We start from the raw sequence: 21,809 nt of genomic DNA on the forward strand, positions 1-21,809 counted from the left end.
TGAAGCAACTAAAAGTGTCTGGGGGCCGCGGATGGCGGTGTCAGCTCCAAGTGATTCATCTAGCTGACAATTAGAGAGCTCTGGAAAACCCAAAACCCGTTCCTGGCAGCGTCGGGGCTTCCGGAATCCCTAGGCTTTTCCCTTTGTCAGAGACAGAAGCTGGGGGGCCGCGTGGCCTGGTTGCTTTGTCCCCGCCTTCCAGCGCCCAGCTTTCCTGAAGCCCTGAACAAGAGTGCGCGTGAGCACTCTGTCTGGCCGGCCTTCGAGAAGCTGTTTGCATCCCCACGGGGTCCTCACAGTGATCCCAAAAAGGGGATCCCTATTTTGACCCAACGGCCAGGTCAGGGAACTTACTCAGAGCCACTCGGCTTGTGAGAGACGCAGCAAGGACTCAGATCTAACCTTCCTGGCATCTGCCAGACTTGGTTCAGATCACAGCCACGGGGTCACTGGCTGTGTGTCTCGGGAGAGGACACCTCCCCTCTCAGAGCTCTGGCAGCTGCTGCTTCTGCAAACAGACTCCCAACACTGAGGCCTCTCGAGTGCCGAACGCAGCATGTGACAACAGCAGGGAGCCGTTCTGATTCCTGTTGTCACTTAGCAGCTCACCCACCAGGCGTTCGGAGAGACAAAGAGGTGGACACGGGAGGAGGCAGCCAGACTCAACTCACACCCATCCTCCTGCCGTGGCACTGCCTGCGTGGGGATGACAAGTGCACAGACACGGAAGCACCGGGCCACACGCCCCTAGGAAAACCCAGCAGCGCACAGAGGCTCGGGGACGGGCGCCCACACTCGGATACCGCGTGACGCAGGCGGCAGCTGGAAGGACACCCGGGAGTTACAGTCGCACGCGGCCCGCACACTGGTGCACACCCCGAGACAAAGGAGTGGGGCCACGGTCACCGGCGCCGCTGCCACCGAGCCCTTCTAGCTGCTTCTGGATGCCAGAGGAGGGAAGCCAGGCTCAGAGGGCCCCAGTGAGTCACCCGCCTGATGCAATCCCTTTAAAGGGCTCATCTGCTGGTGCAAGAAGCTGATTCATGGAGGGCGTGGTTGCTGGAGGAGGAGGAGGAGGAGGAGGAGGAGGAGGAGGAGGAGGAGAAAGGGACCGAAACTGCAGCAGGAGGGGCTGAGAGGTTACAGGGCTGGAATCGTTAATGGGACCTCCCGACTGTAAACCTCCTCGGGCAAGGCTGCAGGGATCTTCGGGTGGAAGCGGGGTCGCTACACGCGCGAGAGGGGTCCGGCGCAAAATACACTGTGAGGGGCTGGGACAGGAATCCCTGTCGCTTTATTGACCCCCAGCTGCAGCGCTCTCCGCCCAGAGCTCCAGAAACCGAGAAATGGGGATCGAGGAGGAGCCACTTTTCTAACAAATACGCCACAACCGGCCGACCCTCCAACGGCGGGAGGCTTCTCCTAGGCCGGCGGGGCGGGCGTAGGGCGCGCGAGGTCCCGCGGAGTCTGGGCGGGGGCGGTGTGCGCGTCCCAGCCTCGCGGCGGACGCAGATGAGCGGTAAGTACCGCCCCCCCAGGGTCTCGGCCTCCAATCGTTTCGCCAGGGTTCGGCCCAGGCCCCGCCCCGAGCCAATCGGCGCCCCGGATTCCGGCCTCCCGCCCGAAGGCTTCCGCCCGGCCTCAAGATGGCGCCCCAATCCGGAGGCCGCAGCCCCGGGCGAGGGGGCGGGGCCCGCGGAGAGGGGTGGGGCTGCGGCTCCGGCCCGAGAGGAGGGGGCGGTGCGTCACTTCCGTTGTCAGGTGGCGGCGCCGCAGCCATGGAGGGAGGCGGCGGCGGCGGCGGCGGCGGCTCCGGCGGCTGCGCTGGGAGGCGGCGGTGAGCGGCTCCCACGCCCCCGGCCCGGCCCCGGCCCCCGCCGGGACGGAGCGCCGAGCAGTCCCGGCTCCGGGCTACGGACTATGGGCGAGCAGCGCTGAGCACCGGGGGAAGGTGAGGGCGGGGGTCGCGGGGCGGGGCGGGGGCCCCGGGGCAGCCCGAGCGCCGCTCCGTCTGCTGGGGCTGCGCGTCTCGGGCCGCGGGGACCCGGGTGCCGCCTGCCAGCCTCGCCCGGGGCCGCTCGGCAGGTGCGCCAGGGCTCGGCCTTCGGGCTCAGCCGGGTTTCCCCCAGAAGACACCCCGGGGCTCCCGGGGCTTCCCGTGGTCGCCGGGGGCACCCGGCATGGGGGAGGCGCTTAGGTGCGGCCGGGGCCGGGAGGGGGCACGCCTCAGGGGCAGCCTCACCTGCCGAGCCCGCCCGGGCCCGCCCATCTCCGCGCCGCTGGCTGGGCCACCCCGTGGGGCCGGCAGGTGAGAGCTTGGCGTCTCCCATCTCTCCCATCCCCGCCGCCGCCGCCGCCGCCGCAGCCGCTGCCAACCCCCCACTCCCGAGTTTCGATGCCCGTTTGTTGGCGGAAGGAAGAGAGATGACAGCTGCCCTTGGCGGCGGGATAGACTTTGCTCTAAGTCACGGGAGAACCCGGTTGGCTTCGCTGGGCGGCGGCGAGAGCCGTGGGGAAGAAGGTAGGCGCTCGGGCCGCGCACATTTCTTTCCCCCCTGGCGTGGTTGTGCAGGAGGGAAGGGGGAGCAGCATCTGCCATTGTAAGGCCACATGGAACCCTTGTTTGTAAACAGTGCCTGTGAGCCGCTGCAGGGCCCCGGACCGCCCTGCCAGGCCGGTGGTTTGCGGAGGTAGGCCTCATTTATTCATTCATTCCCACACATGACAGCAACGGTGTCCTCGCCTGAAGAGGCAGGTACCCCCTGCTACGGTGGTGAAGAGTGGATTTTGGAGCCTTGACTCCCTGAGTTCAGATCCTGGTGCTGCAGCCTTCTAGCTGTGTGACAGTAGGCGCCTGGTACGACCTCTCTGTGCCACTCCGTCCTCATGGGTCAAACGGGGGTAATAACACAAGAGTTTTTGCAGCAGAGTAGGTAAATACAGGTAGGGGTGCCTGGCTGGCTTGGTCAGTGGAGCTTGCAACTCTTTTTTTTTTTAAAGATTTTATTTTATTTGAAAGAGAGAATGTGTGTGAACAAGTAGGGGGAGCAGCAGGTGGAGGGACAGGGAGAAGCAGGCCGCCACGCTGAGCAGGGAGTCCCATGCAACGGGCTCCATCCTAGGACCCTGGGACCGTGACCTGAGCCGAAGGCAGATGCTTCATCGAGGCACCCTGAGCTCGTGACTCCTGTTCTCAGGGTTGTGAGTTCAAGCCCCACACTGGATGTAGAGATCACTTTAAAATAAAATCTTAAAAAAAGAAAGTTAATACATGCGAAACACAGAACCATGTCCGTCACATGATACATGTTAGCTATTATTTTTTTAATGATTTTATTTATTTATTCATGATAGAGAGAGAGAGAGAGAGAGAGGGGCAGAGACACAGGCAGAGGGAGAAGCAGGCTCCTTGCAGGGAGCCCGACGCAGAACTCGATCCCGGGTCTCCAGGATCAGGGCCTGGACTGAAGGCAGGCGCTAAACCGCTGAGCCACCCAGAGATCCCTATTCTTATTTCAAGAAGCCTGTGGTCTGCTTAAAGGAGACTGACCTATAAACAAGTAGTGGAAATAAGGTGTAAGGAAGCTAAAAAAGCTAGAAGCAGCAGGCACAGAGGGCTGCGGGAGCCCAGCCTGGGTGCGGGGGGCGGGTCCTGGGAAGGCTTGGCAAGAGCGATGACACTGGAGCTGTGTCTAGAAGGAGGGGAAGGCTTAGCCAATAGGAATGAAGGGGTAAGGTGTTCTGCTTAGAGACAACTACACGCATAGTTTGTTTTTTAAATTGAAAGTTTTAATTAGTTTTATGTAAGTAATCTCTGCACCCAGTATGGGGCTCAAACTCAGGACTCCAAGATCAAGAGTCGTGGGCTCCACCGACAGAGCTGGCCAGGTACCCCTGAGTACACCCATAGTTTATTCCAGAAACCTCAGACTGTTCTGTGTGGTGGTATGCAAGTCAGCCTGGTGCAAGGTAAGGCAATCTAGGCTGACGAGGAAATGCTGCGTTAACAAGTTAGGACTTTATGCCAAGGGCAGTGAAAAGGTTTTTAAGCAGAGGAGTGATATGACTGGATCCGTATTTTCGAATGTTCCATCTGGAGTCAACTCCAGCAGAGGAGGGGGTAGCTAAAGGACTGGAGTCCTCTCAAGAGGCCACTGCGGGCCCCTGAGCGGGGAGAGTTGGTGCCAAGGTGGTGGACCTTTGCTGAGCAAGCACCATATGCAAAGGGTGGCAGGTGTCAAGCTCCCTGCGTGGCTCTGAGCTCCTCAGCCTAACACAGAAGTGCTTGGTGTGCATGCCTCTCTCTTCCTGGGGTCGCAGGTCACTTGAGCAGCTGGGGAGTTAAGGCTACTACCCTCTCAGCAGGCTTGTCTTCGGGGGTGCTGCACTTGCTCCCCCATGTCCTTCATTCAACCTGGGAAGGCAGCAGACTTGTCATTAAGAGCCTGCCTGGCTCTGCAGTAAGACACGTCTGAGTTCCAGTCCCAGCTCCGCTGGTCACTAGAGGGACTTCTCTCCATGCCCAGCTTTCTCCCCTGTAAAGTGGGACCAGTAAGGTCCCTCCCTAGAAGGGCAGTGGGGAGGATTGAGCAAGATGCTGCAGGTTGAACATCTAGCACACACTGAGCAAGAAACACTTGCTAAGTGTTATTACAGACTGTAAGAAAGAACTTCCAAGAAAGACCTGAAGCAATTAGTCTCAACTGGAACTGCATCCCATTGAGCTGTCAGAGAAGTGTCCTGAGGGATCACAAGATCACAGCATTTTATTGTATTCTTTCTGAAAAGGAAATCTGTGGGGAGTTTACCCAGTCTGTATGGGAGCCATGCGGATGATTCAGCTCAGCTCTTTAAAAGAATCTTTTTTATTTTTTTTAAATAGAAGGAGTGTTGAGGAAAAAAAAATCATATTTTAAAGTATTCACAAGAGAGAAGGTATTGAGTTTCTTCTGTGTGTGTCCCCTATTAGTGACCCTTGCCTGGTGTTTGAATCAGTATCATCGAGAAGCGTCACACACACTGATGTGTGTAGTAGCTCGAGATCCGGAGCCCCGCGTTGCACACCCATGAGCACACACATCTGTGGCTGGGGGTGTGCTGGGTGCCAGAGGCAGAAGGAGAATGGGGAGGCAGCCCCTGCCCCAGAGGAACTTGTGGTCCAGCAGGGACGAAGCAGCCTCCTAACCACTTAACACTTGTGAAGTTTGGCAAGTCTCTTGCAGAAGTCCGCGTAGCAGGTAGTGGGGCCAAGAGGAAGGAGCAGTTCCACAGCGGGAGGAGCAGATTGGGGAGAACTTTGGAGGGTACTTAGAGCTTAACTGGCTCCCAAAGGGTGAGTAGAGTTTTCCGAGCGCCCCCAAGGCACCCCAGGCAGGGGAGCAGCCTGGCACAGGCTTGGGATTTCCTTTGCCTTTGCGTGCTGGTGTGTGTGCAGCTTTAGGAGCCACAGGGGCTCTAGCACAGAGTGTGAAGGGACCTGGCCGCAGGATGTGCTGGGGAGGCAGGCACCAGTCTAAGATGCTTGAACTTCTCATTCTGCATCTTGAAAAGATCTGCATCTTCCCAAGAGCCCTCTAGCTGCAGGGGAAGGGTGGGCTGGGGAGAGTGAGTCTGGAGTCCAGTGGGAGGCTGTTGCGATAATCAGAGTGAACGCTAGCACAGGCCTGGGTCAGGGCAGAGGCCGTTGGGATGGAGAGGAAGGGTGGAGATCGGAGCTGCTTGGGGAGGAATCAGCTGGACTCCGGCAATGTTTGGAAGCGATGGTTGATGGAGGAGCAGCGATGGCAGGTGACCGGGAGGTTCCTGGTTTGGGTGACAGCGAATGACAGTGCAGAGGTAGGGTGGCTTAGAAGACAGTGGCCGGTCACATCTGCCGGCTCCATTCAGTAAGACCTGAGCGCGTCTCACGGGAGAGGATCAGTTACTGAGTCTGTGGCACCCTGTCCAGCTTCGGGCCAGGCTTCCTTCCCAGATGCCTGAGTCAGCATCTGGGGGAAAGGCAGCTTCCCTTCCCTCACCTGTCCTCTGGCCAGATTTGCCCAGGAAGGTGACCTTGTGCACTGCTTCAGAAACTCAACTGCAAAGCTCCTATGATTTCTGCAGCCTTCAGATGGCCCTACAGAGCGGCTCTCCTCCACGCTGCTGCAGCTGATGGGGTCCTGGAGGGCAGCTCACCCTCAGGGGAGAGAGGGCTGTCCCAGTGCTCCCTGGAGATCTTATCTGAGAGGAGAACTTGAGATTGAGCTGACTTCCTAAGCTGGGTTGGCACTTCATCCCTCTTCTCAAGGAGAGGTGTCTGCCAGAGGCCAGCTAGGACTCAGAGCCACCAGAGAGGTGAGAAGGAGCTGCCCCCATGCCCTTGTCCCCTCGAGCCCAGTGGGAGTGCAGAGCTAGACCGGAATCTGACTTGCTGTGGAGAGGATGTGCTGGGGGACGGGGTTCCAAACAAGCCCTTTAGAACTTGCGGAGATTTTCACAGGATTTGTCCTTGGGTTTGTGGGGTAAAGAAGGCAGAAGAGAAAGTGGCCTGAAACAAGAGCATTTCTTCCTCCTGCACCTGCTCAGGTGAGACTGGGGCCTTGTGGGTGGCCCAGGACCCACAGCAACCCTGCATATCCTCCCAGGATCAGTAATAAGATCTGGGAGGGGAGAGGATGGTACTGCTTGCTCTGATTTACTTACTGCCCTAGAGGTGATTCCATTCTGGCCTGTGGATGTTTGGGTCATTTTTCATTATGAGCGTGTATGATTTATTCAGCAAGCTCTGTACTGATGAACTTCGGTCATTCTGTCTTTTGCTCTCCAAACAGAGCTGTAGTGACCATCTGCGTGCATATGATTTTGCCCACCTTAAGGATCTTTGGGAATCTGCTGGATTCTAGAAGAGAGGCTGCTGCTTCAAAGAGAGTACCTTTTATTATTTTTATTTGTTAAAGAATTTATAAGTCCCCTTTTAATAACCTGGAGCACTCTGATTTTGCTCCAGCAAACAAAGGTATCCTTTTGGGTTGAGGTGCCCCTTCCTGAGGGGGCACTGAGGACCCCTGACCCTTAAGAGGCCACAGCCCCGTGGTGGGCATCCTCTTCATGGCAGTCTGCCCTGGGAATGAGTTCAGGCTCCCCAGAGCTCACACAGCCCAGTAATACACAAACCTGATTTCAGAGGAACTGTTTGTTGGAAAGCCCCAGAGAAAACTGAGAAGGGCTCTTGTCATTCAGAATGAAGCCATCCCCTCTGTGTTTACAGACTGCCACCTACTTGGCAAAAGAGAAGATGTTTAGCTTTTGAGGAGTCTGTGACCCAGGCATCCAGGAAAGGGGGCCTCGACATTGTAGCGGAGATTGGCAAGAGCAGGACTGATGGGCCTGTCATTTGTCTTTGGATTTGGGCCAGAGCTAGTTTGGGGTGTGATGAGGGAACAGCAGGTACTTCTAGGAAAAGCTTGGGTCCTTGGGAGACCTTAGGACTGGCCAGCTAGCCCAAAATCCTGTGGAGCTTTTGGAACCCCGTTTCTGGCATCTTCCAGCTCCAGAGAGGAAGAGTCCAGCTACTTTTTGCAGTAGGTTTGGAGCTCCTGGAGTTACGTGTAGGGAGTGAGTTCTACAGGGTGCTTTCTCTCCTGACCGCTCTCCCGACGTCCCTCCTGAAGGAACAGGAAGGAAACCAGCCAGAAAAGGCAGATTACCACCACCTTCCAGGTCCTTTGCTAAGTACTGCGCAGTACATGCTGACTATTTCTCAGAATTGAAGGAGTTCTCAGGGCTGCCTCTGTTTTATAGAGGAGGACCCCCAGGCCCAGAGGGGCTACGTAACCTGCCTGCTGCTTCACAACAAGCAGGAGCAGAGCCAGACTTCCAACCTACACTTGTGTCACTCTGGAGTCCGGGCCATGCCGTTCATGCCGGGCCAGCTCTGGCCCCGAGGAGTCCAGCCCACACGGAATCTTGGACTCATGGAGTTGTGGAGCTGGAAGGGTCTTTGGCAAAGCTGAAGCAGTCCCTTTGTTGCCAGAAGAATGGAACTGCCGCTTCTGGGAGGCAGGTCCCCCGCCCTCCTGCCCTGTGGGTAGTGGGGAAGGAGACCTTCAGCCATAAGACCTAGAAGTGAAGGGCCTAAGCTCCTATCATACCTGGCTTCAAAACCCGCGTCCGCCGCTCGCTAGCTGAGTGACCTTGAGCAAGTCACTGCCTGTCTTCATCTCGTCACCTCTGTAAAATGAACACAATGCTCCTTGCCCCTCAGATAGTAATGGGGGTGAGACAGCAGGTGCTATTGTCTGTGGCAGGTCCAGCCTAGTGCCTGGTGTACTGTCAGGACCCAGGTCCTGTAACCTCTTTGCTAGCAGGTCTGTGCGTGTTCTGAAAGAGGCATCCAGAGCCAGCTTCCAGGTCTCCAGGGCGAACGTTTTGGTGGTCCCCCCAGCCTATGTGGGTACCTGCTGGCAAGCAGGAGGTTCCTTATAGGAATGTCTGCGAGCTCCCTGAGACAGCCTAGGAGGACCAGGAGTGGTGGTCTTGTCCCTTCGCCAGACTCTGCTGACGCAGCCTCGCAGAGGTGGCCAGGCTGGGACGCTCGGGACACCTCCACTTCCACACGTGTCTCGTGTCGTGCTCCCTCACCTGAGTCTTCCCTTGAGCCCGTTACTACTCTTAACGATTCTAGTGGGTTAAAAAAAAAATTTAGATAAAAAAAAAAGTGTATTGTTATAGTAGTGTATGGTAAGATAGTTAAGCATATAGAAGAATATAAAATAAAACTCTCCCTCCCCTCCTTGGGCCCCGCATCCTGCCTGGAGGTATCCACCGTTGAGTTTCTTCTAGAAATTTCCTTTGCCTATTTGAGGGTGTGTATTGTCTTTTTTCCTTTTTTTTTTTTTTTAATTTTTTTATTTATTTATGATAGTCACAGAGAGAGAGAGAGAGAGGCAGAGACACAGGCAGAGGGAGAAGCAGGCTCCATGCACCGGGAGCCTGATGTGGGATTCGATCCCGGGTCTCCAGGATCGTGCCCTGGGCCAAAGGCAGGCGCCAAACCGCTGCGCCACCCAGGGATCCCCTGTCTTTTTTCCTTTACCCAAATGGGATCATATTATACAAATAGTACTGGTTTGCTTTTTTTTTTTTTTTAACCGTAATATATCCTAGGCATCTTTGTCACAGGTGTTGACCTCAAATTCTAGGCTGCACAGTATTCCATGGGATGGAACATGATGTAGTGAACCAGTCCTTTCTTGGTGGACATTTAGAATGTTTCCTGTCTGGATATCTGTGTGTGTGTGTGTGTGTGTGTGTGTGTGAGAGAGAGAGAGAGAGTTTTGATTTTTGAGGTTTTATCTTTTGTGTTTCTTTTTTTGGCTACACATGGTTCTACGGGGACCCTTGTTGAGCACATTTATCTTTGTGAACTTGTGTGGGTATATGTGTCGGGTAAGTCCCTAGAAATGAAGGGCTGGGCTCGAGGCCTGCATTTTCTTTTACTTTATTGGCTTTTGGTAGCTCTCAACAGATACTTTCCGTATACCTGCCGGGCCTGTGCAGGGAATTCTGAAATGGCCCAGGCCCAGGCCTTGCTCCTAGGAGCTAACCCTCTCAAGAGACACAGGCATGTGATGAGCATGCTCTTGCCCATGCGTGCCCCGAGTGTCTGTCGTTGGTGGCTCATGGACCTCAGGATTGGCCCTGACTGGCCTCTCAGAGTCTCAGAACAGGTGAGATCCTGGTGTAGGCCTACCCTCTGAATGGCTCCCTGAGGGGCTCTGTGCTGGCTGTGCCTGCCATCAGCGTCTGCAGTCCTGCCTCTCCGAGCAGCCCCAGCCAGCAGCCTTTGTAAACTGTATTGTTCATTGTCAAAATTGTGAAATTTAATTGAATTTAATTTCTTATAGAGGCAGTTAAGGAAAGGCAGTTTGCTGACCCCAGTCCAAATTACCTTTCTTGGGATTCCTGGGTGGCTCCACGGTTGAGCCCCTGCCTTCAGCCCAGGGCATGGTCCTGGAGACCCGGGATCGAGTCCCACGTCAGGCTCCCTGCATGGAGCCTGCTTCTCCCTCTGCCTGTGTCTCTGCCTCTATCTCTCTGTGTCTCTCGTGTATAAATAAAATCTTTTTTTTTTAATAAAATATTTTTAAAAAAGTACCTTTCTTACGGGATGGTGGTATAGTGATTTTTGCTGTTAAAAACAGTATAAAAAGAGAGGGGTGCCTGGGTGGCTCACTTGGTTAAGCATCCAACTCTTGACTTCGGCTCAGGTCGTGGTCTCAAGGGTCATGAAATTGAGGTCCGGGCTGGGCATGGGGCCTGCTTAAGATTCTCCATCTCCCTCTGCACACCCGCCCCCTGCAAAGCAACAACGACAACAACAACAGTATAAAGCGAGAGGAATCACATGTACCTGGGCCTGGCCCAGGCTTTCCTGTCTGTCGCTCTGGAAATCTGGGGTGGAAGGAAGGAAACCCAGCATTTGTCTAGCGCCTCCCCCTCGCAGGCTCCCAGCAGTCCTCAAGGAACCCCACGTGGGGCCGCGCAGTCCCTCCCCGCTAGGTGAGCGGCCGGAGAAACATGTGTTCAGGTTGCACGGTGGACACAAACGCGGCTCTCACACTCAGCCAGTCTTTCTTCAGTCACTTGCTCTTTTCTCCTTGCGTGATTTGGGCCATCGTGGGCGGCAAGAACCCAATCCCCATGTGGGACTCTGCAGCAGGCCTGGTTCCCTGGCTGAGTCACTGTGCGAGGCAGTCACTGATGGTTTGATTGGGGGGGGGTCCCCTTAGAGCAGGGCAGGCTGGCATGACCGGGGAGGGCTGTTGGTGACTTGGTCTGGGCTCACTGCACAAGGCAGAGGCCCCCCCACCCCCCCACCCCCACAGAGCTGCGGAGCCACCAGGAATCTCTCCCAGGCCAGGGTGCTTGGCTGCGTCCCCAGGCTCCTTCTCTGGATAGGAGATACCAGAGCAGCATGGCCCAAGAAAGAGCTATTAAGTCTGTCCCTTCCTCCTCTGACACCCACACACAGTGACGGATTATTTGTTGTCACATCAGCTGCTTCCGGAGGCCCTTGGGAGGGGTGAGCTGGTGGCGGGGCTGGCGCTGCTGCCCTGGATTCTGCTCTGGTGGCTTTCAGAGGAGCTGCTGGTGAAGCCCTTCGTCCCATCTGCAGGGACTGGTTTCTCTTCCACTTGTCTTTTCCCCAGAGGGGCCCCGGGCCCACCTCTGTGCACAGCCCTAGAGCCCTCTCTCCCAGAGCCACTGGGGAACACATGGTTCTGGCCAGGGGCCTCTGGCCTCCAGGCTCTCCCCCCCTCCCCTACCCCTCCCCCACAGGCCACATGGAGGCCACAGAGGAGCCTGGTGGGGACTTCCTCAGGGCAGCTGGGTGAAGAAGGACATCACTGATTACGTAATCTCCTTGTATGTGAATCTTGCCTCCTAAAGGAGACCAGAGCTAGACCTCCGAACTGCAGACGCCCTGGGCTTCCCACGAGCCATGGGGTCACGGAGCCCCTGGGGCCCCCAGGACTGCTGTGCTGGCCACACTGTAGGCCTACTGGGGAGAGACGAGGACGGAGGACGGGTCTGGGGCGGATGTGCTGAGGGGGAGCAGGCTGGGCCCAGGGCCCTCTCTCTGACCGCCCCTCCCACTTCCCACTGGGCTGAGTCACTTCCTCTCTGGCTGCTGCAGGTACTCTCCCACATGCCTGAGCGCAGAACGGCTCCAGGGGGTGGGGTTCACCCTGGGCAACGCTGGCTCGGTTAGAAGCCGCTTCACTCGGTACCCTCGAGGCAGTAAAGCACGACGTTTAGGGAATGATGTGATGTTATGTATTCTTGACAAATTGGAGCTATACATATCCTGCATTTTAAAAATGAGCAAAATCATCACACTGTTTTGGAACAGTGAAGATGACAGCGCATGCATGAATCTTTGTCATTAGGGAGTCCTGGCTGAAGCCAAGGGATTACTAATCCGCCTCCCCATCCCCCAGCTCCATCCTGAGCTCAGAAGCAAATGGCTTCCAGTGGGCTCCTGGAGAGGCTCCTTATAGCCTTCAGGCTCCCAGGGACAGGGTTCAGGCCTACTTTGGGGGTGGCTGTCATGAAAACTCAAAGGAAAAGCTGACAAACAGCCCCCTTCCCTCCAGCTGGCAGGAGTAGAAGAGAATGGGCCTCAGGCAGCCTCCTCTGGGCCTGGTAAACTGGCCGGGGTGCCTAGGCTTCGCTCTCACAGAGGGTAGGTGACTCGTTCAGGGAAGCAGAGCAAGTGAGTGATAGAAGCTGGACTTTGAACCCAGACCTCCTCGACCTCCAAATCCATCCTGCTCTTCCAAATGGCATCTGGGTCACTGGTCTGTGGTCTGAAACACTTGGTTCCCTGGGCTGCTAATCCCTCTTGGCTCCCTGACTTGACTTTGTGGTTGGAGAGCAGGTCTATAGAGAAGGTGGGAGCACTGTCAGAAACACCTGCATGTGAGTCACTGGGTCACTAACTTGGGTGGTGGCAGGATATGTCAGTGACCCCGCCTCAAGTCGGCCCCTCTCTCCAAAGAGACCTGCTTGGGGGCTGAAGCAGCTCCTCGGTTCCAGGAGAATGATTGCTTATAAGGAAATTCAGAGGGTCCTCTCTGCGGTTGACTTTCCTAGGACCGTAGCCATCATCAGGTGGGGAAGGATCAGTCGAGGAAGCAGTGTGGTCAAGTAGAAAAAATAAGGGAAACCTGTGTCCACATCCCCCCTCTTTGTGCAACTGGTCAGGTAACTTTAGGCAGTTCTCAGTATCTCTGAGTCTCAGTTTCTTTTTCTAGAAAATGCTATGTTTGGTAGTGGTAGCGGCAGGGTGAGGGTAGGGGGATCAGTTACAATTATGTCTTGGAAAGTGCTTTGTTTTAAGATTTTATTTGTTTATTTGACAGAGAGATCAAGCCGATGAGCTCAAGCAGGGGGAATGGCAGAGGGGGAGGGAGAAGGAGACTCCGTGCTGAGCCAGGAGCCTGATGCTGAGGCTCCATCCCAGGACCCCGAGATCATGACCTGAGCCAAAGGCAGACGCCCAGCCGACTGAGCCACCCAGGTGCCCCTGGAAAGTGCCTTGTAAGCGAGAGAGCTGTGTGCAAAAGTTAGTTGTTGTGGGAGTTCCGGTGAGGGTGTGGGCCTCCTCTGAGGGCTCTGAGTCCAAAATTCACCGTCCAGGAATGAGCCTGGGGAATCTTCGGGGGAATTGGCAGACCTCTAGTGTGGAGGGGTCTGGTCTACAAAGCGGATCTCAGTTGGGTCATGTGTTCAGATTTCACACTGCTCACTTCAGGCCTTGGCGCTTCTTTCCAGGGGTAGTCAGCGTTCGGAGTTGAGCCAGAGCCGCTCTTCTCTGGGGGCAGCAGGAGTGCTGGGACTATATCTGACCAGTAGAAGGACCTTCCCACTATGAGCCTGGAGTGACCCAGAGGACCCGTCGCTGGCGTGAGGGGGCAGGCCACGCCATCATTCACATGTGCCCACATCTTGCTGCAGGAAAGCAGATCTTTTTGCCAGATTCAGCCAAAAGGGGGCCAGCCTGCCCCTTTGCCAGTGAGAGGTTGGGCCCAAGCCTCAGGCGCGCTGTGAATGAGAGTCACTCCTCGGTGGAGGCTGCTCTCTGGCAGCAGACACTGTCTAAGCACAACACCTGGCGATCAGCCAGCCTGGAACCCTCCCTGCCCCAGGCATCCCAGCATTTCTGACATGGGACTTTGCCTGGACATATGATTCCCAGCGTTCTTGCAGCCCAGTGACCTATAGCTGTGATCCCCTGTCTCTTTGATCCCGGACTGTGTCTCCTGCCATGAGCTGGTGGTGGTCCATCCCTCCTTCCTTCTGGACCCCACTCCAACCCTGGCCTCTACTTGGGTGATCTCCGTCCCCTGCCCCAATATGGCTTTTTTTTTTTTTAAGATTTTATTTAGTTGACAAGGGGAGAGAGACTGTGCATCCGAGGGGGTGGGGTGCGCAGAGGGAGAGGGAGAAGCAGGCTGGTTCCCAGGACTGTGACATCATGACCCAAGCGCCCGAGCTGAAGGCAGACACTTACTGAGCCATCCAGGCACCCCGCGGTATGGCTTTAATGCATTCTGGGTGCCTAACAAACAGTTCTACACTCGGTCTTCCCTTCAGCAGTGTGCCAGGCCCTGGGCAGGGTGCAGGGAAGCAGCTGTGAATTGGAGTTGCTCCCTCGGTGTTGGGGAAGTCAGATAAAGCAGTGGTTCCCGGACAGGGACAACGGGAGGGGACAGAGGTACACGCAGGTGCCCTGGCTGCTGGAGTGAGGACTGAGGAAGAGGATGAGCCAGCCAGGAGCGGGGGCAGGGCAAGCGTGTTCCCGGCACACTCCGGGAACTGTGTGAGTCACTTGGTGAGGCTGGACAGGTAGCCTGGGTCTGGCCTGGCTCCCGGAGGGGTTAGGGCTTCCCCCTGCAGACCAGAAAGGCACCCCCACCGCGGAGACAGACAGAGCCACTGCAGGCCCAGGTCCCGGAACAGAGGAGAAAGTGCAAGGTCCAGGCCCCAGTTACCAAGGTAGCTGAGCTGGGGGCTTCTACGGAGTGGCCCTGTGGCCCTGCATCCTTCCCCATCAACCAGGGAGAGCTAGGTCGCCCCCACACACCTGGGGCAGGGAGAACCCTTGGAACGGGAGCTGCAGAAAGACGCCACCAGGTGGCAGACCTGGTCATTGGCATGGATGCTCTTCAGCCCGCCTGTGGGGTGGGGGGTGGCATTCAGGACCCAACTGCTGTTCCTGCGGGCCTGGCTCCGCCCAACAAGGATGAGCCCCCCCCATCCTGCCACTGTGCACTGACGCCCGCAAGGAGTCCCTTTGAATCCGTGACTCCTCCAGGGCCTTGGAGCTGCTCTCCCCAGCAGCTTACACTTTCTCCCGTCTGACCTCAGAGTCCATTGCAGGTATCGTGACCCTTCACCCCCAAACCCTTCGGCACCTGTCACCTAAGAGCAAGCAGCTGCTCCCCACGTAGCCACAGTGCAGTTTTCAAACCCAGGAAGTGTAACATCCGTATGGTCCGTATCTAGATTTTGTCAGCTGCCCAGCCATATCCGTTATGCCTCCCCCACCCCACGATCACACGTGGCATTTGCTTGTCTTATGTCTTTGATCTCTATTAATCTGGACTGGCTCCTCAGTCTTCATCCGTCACTATTGGTTTGAAGGGTACAGGCCTGTTTTGTGTTCCTCAGTTTGTGTTCGTCTCAGGACCACAGTCGGGCTGTACTTGGGGCCAAATAACGTAAGTCAGTGTTCTATCCGGCGTAATATGATGTCAGTTCTGTTATTGGTGATAGTAACTTGGACCATTTGGTTAAGGCCAAATGTGCTTTTTAAAAAAAAAAAAAAATTGAGCTATCGATACAGTGAGTTCCACAGATCCTTTAATTAGACAATTCAGTCATTTTGTCAAGTGCACATCCCGGCCTAGAGGCACCAGGTCTTTATCTTGGGCTCCCGGGCAGTCCCTCGCTGTGGCCCAGGTCAGTAGCTGCCAGCTGGTGCTCCAGCCTCTGCTTTCCCCCAGACCTGTGAGCAGAGCAAGAGCGTGAGATGCTGGGTGCGTCTGCCCTCTCCTGCCGCCCCGCACCCCCTCCTCCCTTCCTCCCCTCCTCCCCAGCCCGGCTGGCTAGCCCTCTGGGCCGCCTCCCCTCCCCACACTGAGCCGAGCTTGTCGCTGAAGCTGGCCATCAGAGACCCCTGGCCTCCAGGCCCAGAGCCCAGTGGCAAGTTCAGGTGCCCTCTTTGGTCTGCCCCCCCCCCCCCCGTTAGTGCCTAGTGAGTAACAGTCCCCTTCCCTGTGGGCAGGAGAAATAGCTGCTGTGTTTAAGCTGGTAGTAGCATGAGCTACCAAGTGCTTACGTGTGCCGGTAGGTGCTCTGCGTGGGTCATTACTTCATCCTTGGCCCAGCCTCGGAAGGTAGGTGTTGTGCTCTGTATTCTGTAGATGCTGAACAAGGAACTTGCCCGAGATCTTATCACCACCAAGTGACGGTGCTGGCCTTGGAACCGGGGACTGGCTTGCTCCAGAACGCTTGCTCTGACTCAGAGGTTTCCGTGGGTTATGTGGATCAAGATGGTGATCCCTTCAGGTTGAAGGTGACAGGGCCAGCGCAGGATGGCCGGGGGCCCCTGCTCCTGTACTCCCAAGTGTCGTACAAACGGTTGTGTCTGTGTTGCGCTGTGAAGAAGCCCGAGGCCGGTTCTTCTAACCATATCATTGTGCTCCCTTAGTGTCCTCTCAGCCGAGACTCTTTGCTCCCTCCTGGGGTCTGGTGTGGGTCTGGGCACACAGACCCTTAACACTCGTGTGGCCCCTCATGTCGAGGCCAGAGATGGGGGGAGCTCCGTGCTCACTTCCAGGTGCATGTGAGCTGAGCAGAGGTGCAGGGTCCCTGCCTTCAGTAGGCCCGGCCAGAGGTAAAGTCCACAAGACAGAGTCTGCACCACTTGGGGACTTTTTGTTGGTTGGTTGGTTGGTTTTATTTTGTCTTGACAGAGCCAGGAAACATGGGGGTGGGCGCAGGGGCTGCTGACAGGGCCAGCTTGAATCTTGACCCTATCGGCTCAGCCTGACCCTGCAGTGTAGACACAGTCCTTTGGCTCCATTGGAAGCTGCTGACGCGTTGTGGCTACCAGCTGCCACTGTCATCGTACGCATGCAGACACACACAGCAAGCAGCGCACCGAGCTGGGGTCTGCTGCTGGCTCCTTGCGCAGACTGACCTTGCCCCCTGCCTTCCCTGGTTCCGTGTGCAGGGTCACCCACCTCTCCAGGACCCCGGAGGTTGCAGCAGGAAGCCCAGATGGGGTTGAGTACAGAACTTTCTGCACAGAGGGCTGGTTCCATCGCGGCCCCTCGTGCCTGTGGAGGTGGGAGGCTCGCTCTGGCTCCGCATGTGTGTCCTTGCCCGGGGCGTCGGGTACCTCTGTGGAGGATATACTCCTGGGTGCCAGCTATGAGCCTCTCCTTGGTCCGGCCAGGGTCCAGCTGCTTTGTAGGGGGTGGATCGGAGGGAAGGCCGAGCTGGGCGGGGTGGGGCTGGGGGCCCAGCACCATCTCTCTTTGCTGCCCACCTCCTTCCGTGGTTGACGTACGTCCACCATGTTGAACCATGTCCTGCCTGGCCCTCTCCTGCCCAGCTGTGCTGTACGTGCCACGCTGCACCCCTGCGATTAGGCATCACAGGCCTTGGAAACTTATGTGTTGCTAACAGCCCAGCCTTCATTGCCTTCTGGCAAAGCTGGGCTCCTATCGCCCAGCAGCTTTGGGTTGAAGTGACCTTAACCCCAAATTGACAGTACAGTAGGCATCCCCCTCCTCTGGGCAGGCACGGTGGCTGTCACAGAGCTTCGGCCCTCCAGCACCCAGGCCGACTCACTCCCCAGCTGGGTCCAGCAAGTGAACCCTCAGCTTTGAGGATGGAGGCCCACAGCTGGCAGATGGGGGGGGCAGGAGGGGGGTGCCAGGCTGGTTCTAGCCTCCTCCCTTCACCCCTATTGTTGCCTCACTGAGCTTCCTGGTGAGTGCAGGTTCTTTTTTTTTTTTTTGAGTGCAGGTTCTAAGGGAGCTGGTGCTGACTTAGGAGGGTAGCACACGGAGTAGTTGACAGACTAAAGCTCCAGAGACTTCCAAGCCAGGATGGCTGAGTTCCTGCAGAGCTGAGCCGGAGGCCCAGGAAACACCCAGGCACACGGCTGCCCTGTAGCCAGACTGGGCCAGGGCCCTCCACCTCAGCCTGAGGACCAGTGTCTCTGGAGGGGCCTGGCCCCAAGGCCTCCTAGACCAGGGTAGCCTAGACCTTCTCCTTGGCAGGTCTCACCATGAGGCCGGGATCCCTCCAAGCAGCCTCCCCTGTGGGAGCACTAGAGGACCACTTGCAGGTGTGTCTCTGGAAGAGGACCCACCAGGATGGTTTGAGGGTGGGTCATCCCCTCCGTGTGCGTCAGCAGGGGGTGGGGGGCAGGAGGGCCTGTCCCCTGGGGATTTGTCTCTGCTCACACCTCTGGCGAGCCTGTAGCAGCTTCCACTTGCCAGGCCTGCCTCTTCATTCTGCTTCCTTTTCTCCCCCAGCCCTGCGTGTTCAGGAAGGGAGACAGCCTCGCTACCGCTTCCCCTGCCAGCATCTCTCCCTCTCCCTGCCCGTCTGCTCCCATCCTTCTGTCAGCCTACATTTTGGAGCAGTTCCCGAGCCATTTGCTTGAGCTGAATCCTGAGTGGGGTGGGTGGGGTCAGGCCGAGCCCACTCATTGTCTGTGCTGCAGCTGCTCCCGACAAACTGTTGTCTAGACCATGCCTGTGCGGAGGCGTCCAGGCAGCGTCTACACAGACACGCAGGAGGCTCCGTGGTGCTCTCCAGGGAACCAGCACGAGGGGGGCGTAGTGCTCCAGGGAAGATGGCGAGCAGGGTCAGAAACTGGCTTCTGTGTCGGGAGGGGCCCAGGCCTGCCGATCCAGTGAGAAACACCGCCATCCGGAGTGGGGGCGTCCAGCCGCTCCTGGAGCACCTGCTGGGCCAGGAGCTGGGGGTGCAGGGGCTTCAGACACATGATATTTTTTCCTCGTGAGACTTCTAGTCTAGTGGTGGGGAAAGACATTAAGCGTGTGAACACACAAATACATGGTCACAAAACACGGAAAGGGCTATGAGTGGAAATTCCATGATAGTGAGGGTAACTGGGACCCAGCGCTGGGAGAGGTATCAAGGCAGGCTGCTCTGAGGAGGGGATGTTTAAATCGAGAAGGATGAGTAGAAGCTAAGCAGGCAAAGGGAGGGAACGCTGTTCTGGACACATTGCTGCCCAGCTTCTTAAGATTTGTCTAGAAGCAGTTTCATTCTTCCCTGCTTTTATATGAATGACTTTGAACTGCTTCCGCCGTAAGCCCCTTTGGCAGAAGTCATGGGGCCTGTCACGCCGACTGAGGGACTAGGTCCTCGTTACTCTCAGGTGAACTTGGGGCCACGACTCTGAGAACGCATGGGGTCTCGACAAGAGGCGAGCCTGGGAGATGGGACGGAGGTGTGCCAGGCCGGCTCTCCTGCTTGCCGTGTCACCGCCGGAGCCCATCTCCTGGCCTGAGGATGAGCACCAGGATGGCAGCCCGTGGGGACTTCAGCTAACTAGCGAATATGCACCTGTCTCAGAGTAGGAAGGGGAGACCTTCCAGGAATAACAGCAAAACTAAAGGAAAAGAGAACTATTTGACGACGTAAACACTTAAGCCTTTTTTTAATTAGCAAAATGTTGGGGTGTCTGGCTGGCTCAGTCAGTAGAGCATGTGACTCTTGATCTCGGGGTCATGGGTTCAAGCCTCACTTTGGGGGTAGACATTATTTTTAAAAATAATTTTTTTTAAAAATTAGGGGGAGGGATCCCTGGGTGGCGCAGCGGTTTGGCTCCTGCCTTTGGCCCAGGGCGCGATCCTGGAGATCCGGGATCGAATCCCACGTCAGGCTCCCGGTGCATGGAGCCTGCTTCTCCCTCTGCCTATGTGTCTCTGCCTCTCTCTCTCTCTGTGTGACTATCATAAATAAATAAATAAAAATTTTTAAAAAAATAAATAAAAATAAAAATTAGGGGGATATCTCAGTGGCTCAGTCGGTTGAGCATCCAACTCTTAATTTTTTTATTTTATTTTTTTAAAGATTTTATTCATTTATTCATGAGAGACACAGAGAGAGAGAGAGGCAGAGACACAGGCAGAGGGAGAAGCAGGGTCCATGCAGGGATCCTGATGTGGGACTCGATCCCAGGTCTCCAGGCTCAGGCCCTGGGCTGAAGGCAGCACTAAACCACTGAGCCACCCGGGCTGCTCAGCATCCAACTCTTGATTCTGGCTCAGGTCATGATCTCAGGGTTGTATGGAGCCCTGTGTTAGGCTCCATCCTGGGTGTGGAACCTGCTTAAAATTCTCTCTCTCTCCCTATGCCCCTCCATCCCCCCCCAAATAATAATAATATATTTAATAATAATAATAAATTAGCAAAATATTAAAACATTAAGAAAATCTTCATCCTATGTTATCTATGTAACTTTAGTATGTAAAGAGTTCCTAAAAATCAGTAAGACCTAATACAAAGCAGTAAAGAAATGGAAAAAGAGGGCAGCCCTGGTGGCGCAGTGGTTTGGCGCCGCCTGCAGCCCAGGGCGTGATCCTGGAGATCCGGGATCGAGTCCCACGTCGGGCTCCCTGCATGGAGCCTGCTTCTCCCTCTGCCTGTGTCTCTGCCTCTCTCTGTGTCATGAATATATAAAATCTTTTTTAAATAATAAATAAACTGGAAATTCATAGAGAAATAATATATACAACCAGTAAGTCTGTGAAACAAGTTCAGCATCATGAATAGTGAAGGAATTGAGTATTTAAACCACAATAATTCTTTTTATTACCCATCAATTGGCAGTTTCTAGAAATGAGGAAGAGGGGTTATAAATGGGCACAGCTTCTCTGAGCGCAGCTTCACAGTGTATGTCAGATACCTTTGGAAGTGTGGGTTCTGTTTGACCTGGTGGTTCCCTTCTTGGAATCTGTCCTGAGGAAGGGAGACAAGTATGTCAAGATGTCTGTGAGTAACAGTTAATAAAGAATAGAAAAGGGGTGCCTGGGGGCTCAGTCAGTTAAACATCCAACTCTTGATCTCAGCTCAGGCCTTGATCTCAGGGCTGTGAGTTCAAGCCCCATATTGGGCCCCACACTGGGCATGGAACCTACTTAAAAAAAAAAAAAAGAATGGATGGATGGATGAAAAAAAGAAAAAATCCGGGTGTCCCTGATAGGTGTGTGGACCATTAAATCATGATCTGTTCTTACCAGGGAGACTGCGTAGGTATTTCAGGTGATGTTGCAGGATACTGTTATGTAGGGATGGGATGTTAATGATTTTTTTTTTTTACAGCCTTACTGAGATATATTTCCCCTACCGTAAAATTCACCCTCATCATGTATTTTAGGTGGGAGAAAAGGAAGCTTACAAAATGGTATCACAGTGTGGTCCAAATGTTTGTAATAATGAACACTAGAAGCGTGCACACGTAAACATACAGGAAAGCCTGCCCGAATGTTAACAGTGACTACATCTGGATGCTGAGATTATGGGTACCTTGTGTTCTTATTTTTGCTTATCTGCATTTTCTAATGTTACTGCAGGGAATGCTAGTTACTTCTGTACAAAGAAAAAGAATTATAGAAGTTTATGGTTCAGTGTCCCCAAGCTACACTCCTAACTTGGCCATCAGGTCCCCTAGATCCCACCCTTGTCCCTCCCTCTGGGTCACGTCTTGCCACCCCTCCCTGCTTCGTGCTGTTCCCACCAGCAACACAAAGTCCTTGGAGATTGTTGCTTACGTGCCTTTGCTTCCCTGTGACGTGCCTTTGCTTCCCTGTGACGGGTTCGCTCAGCAGGTCCTCCTGCCTGGAGTGGCCTGCCCCTCCCCCGGCCCACACCACCATCCCCTCCTCGGGGAAGTTTTCCTTGAGCTGCCTGAAGCCCAAGGGCCCTCCTCAGGGCTGGGCAGCTGGCCTTCCCCTGGCAGCCCGTGGCCCTCTGCCTTCCCTGTGTGGATCTCCTCTGTGTCCCTCCGTGTCCCTGCCCCACATCCAGGACACAGCCTCCGCGAGCCCTGAATTGTAGGCAGCTGAAAGGAGCAACTCTCTTGTCGTATTTACTCCACATCCAGAGGTTATGTTCTAGAATCTGGCTTCTGTGTCCATCTTTTATCTTAACCCTGGAGGGGACAGGGATTTCCGGGGAGACCCAGGCACTCAGTGACCTCCATCAGCATC

At 55.5% G+C, this 21,809-nt stretch overlaps 1 protein-coding gene and 1 long non-coding RNA gene across 6 annotated transcripts in view; one reads left to right on the forward strand and one right to left on the reverse strand.

Annotated features, from left to right (window-relative positions):
* Positions 1-592: 592 nt before the first annotated feature.
* Positions 593-21,809, forward strand: part of STK40 (serine/threonine kinase 40) — a 39,938-nt gene continuing 18,721 nt past the window's right edge. The window contains exons 1-2 of one of the 5 annotated variants that reach the window (XM_072771919.1): positions 1,804-1,951; positions 20,978-21,122. In XM_072771919.1, coding sequence (XP_072628020.1) covers positions 21,119-21,122 — 4 coding nt within the window. In that variant the 5' untranslated portion in view covers positions 1,804-1,951; positions 20,978-21,118. Of the gene's footprint in view, positions 981-1,126; positions 1,520-1,792; positions 1,952-2,365; positions 2,522-20,977; positions 21,123-21,809 lie in introns of those variants that run through there. The other 4 variants (XM_072771921.1, XM_072771918.1, XM_072771920.1 and 1 more) reach the window with 4 other exon arrangements.
* LOC140602443 (uncharacterized) lies at positions 15,392-18,018 on the reverse strand. Its single transcript, XR_012005403.1, has 2 exons — positions 15,887-18,018; positions 15,392-15,553 (listed from the first exon to the last, which is right to left on the reverse strand). It is a non-coding gene; the product is annotated as an uncharacterized lncRNA (long non-coding RNA).

The sequence above is a fragment of the Canis lupus genome, chromosome 13 (genome assembly GCF_048164855.1).
Source record: "Canis lupus baileyi chromosome 13, mCanLup2.hap1, whole genome shotgun sequence".
NCBI classification, from domain to species: Eukaryota; Metazoa; Chordata; class Mammalia; order Carnivora; family Canidae; genus Canis; species Canis lupus.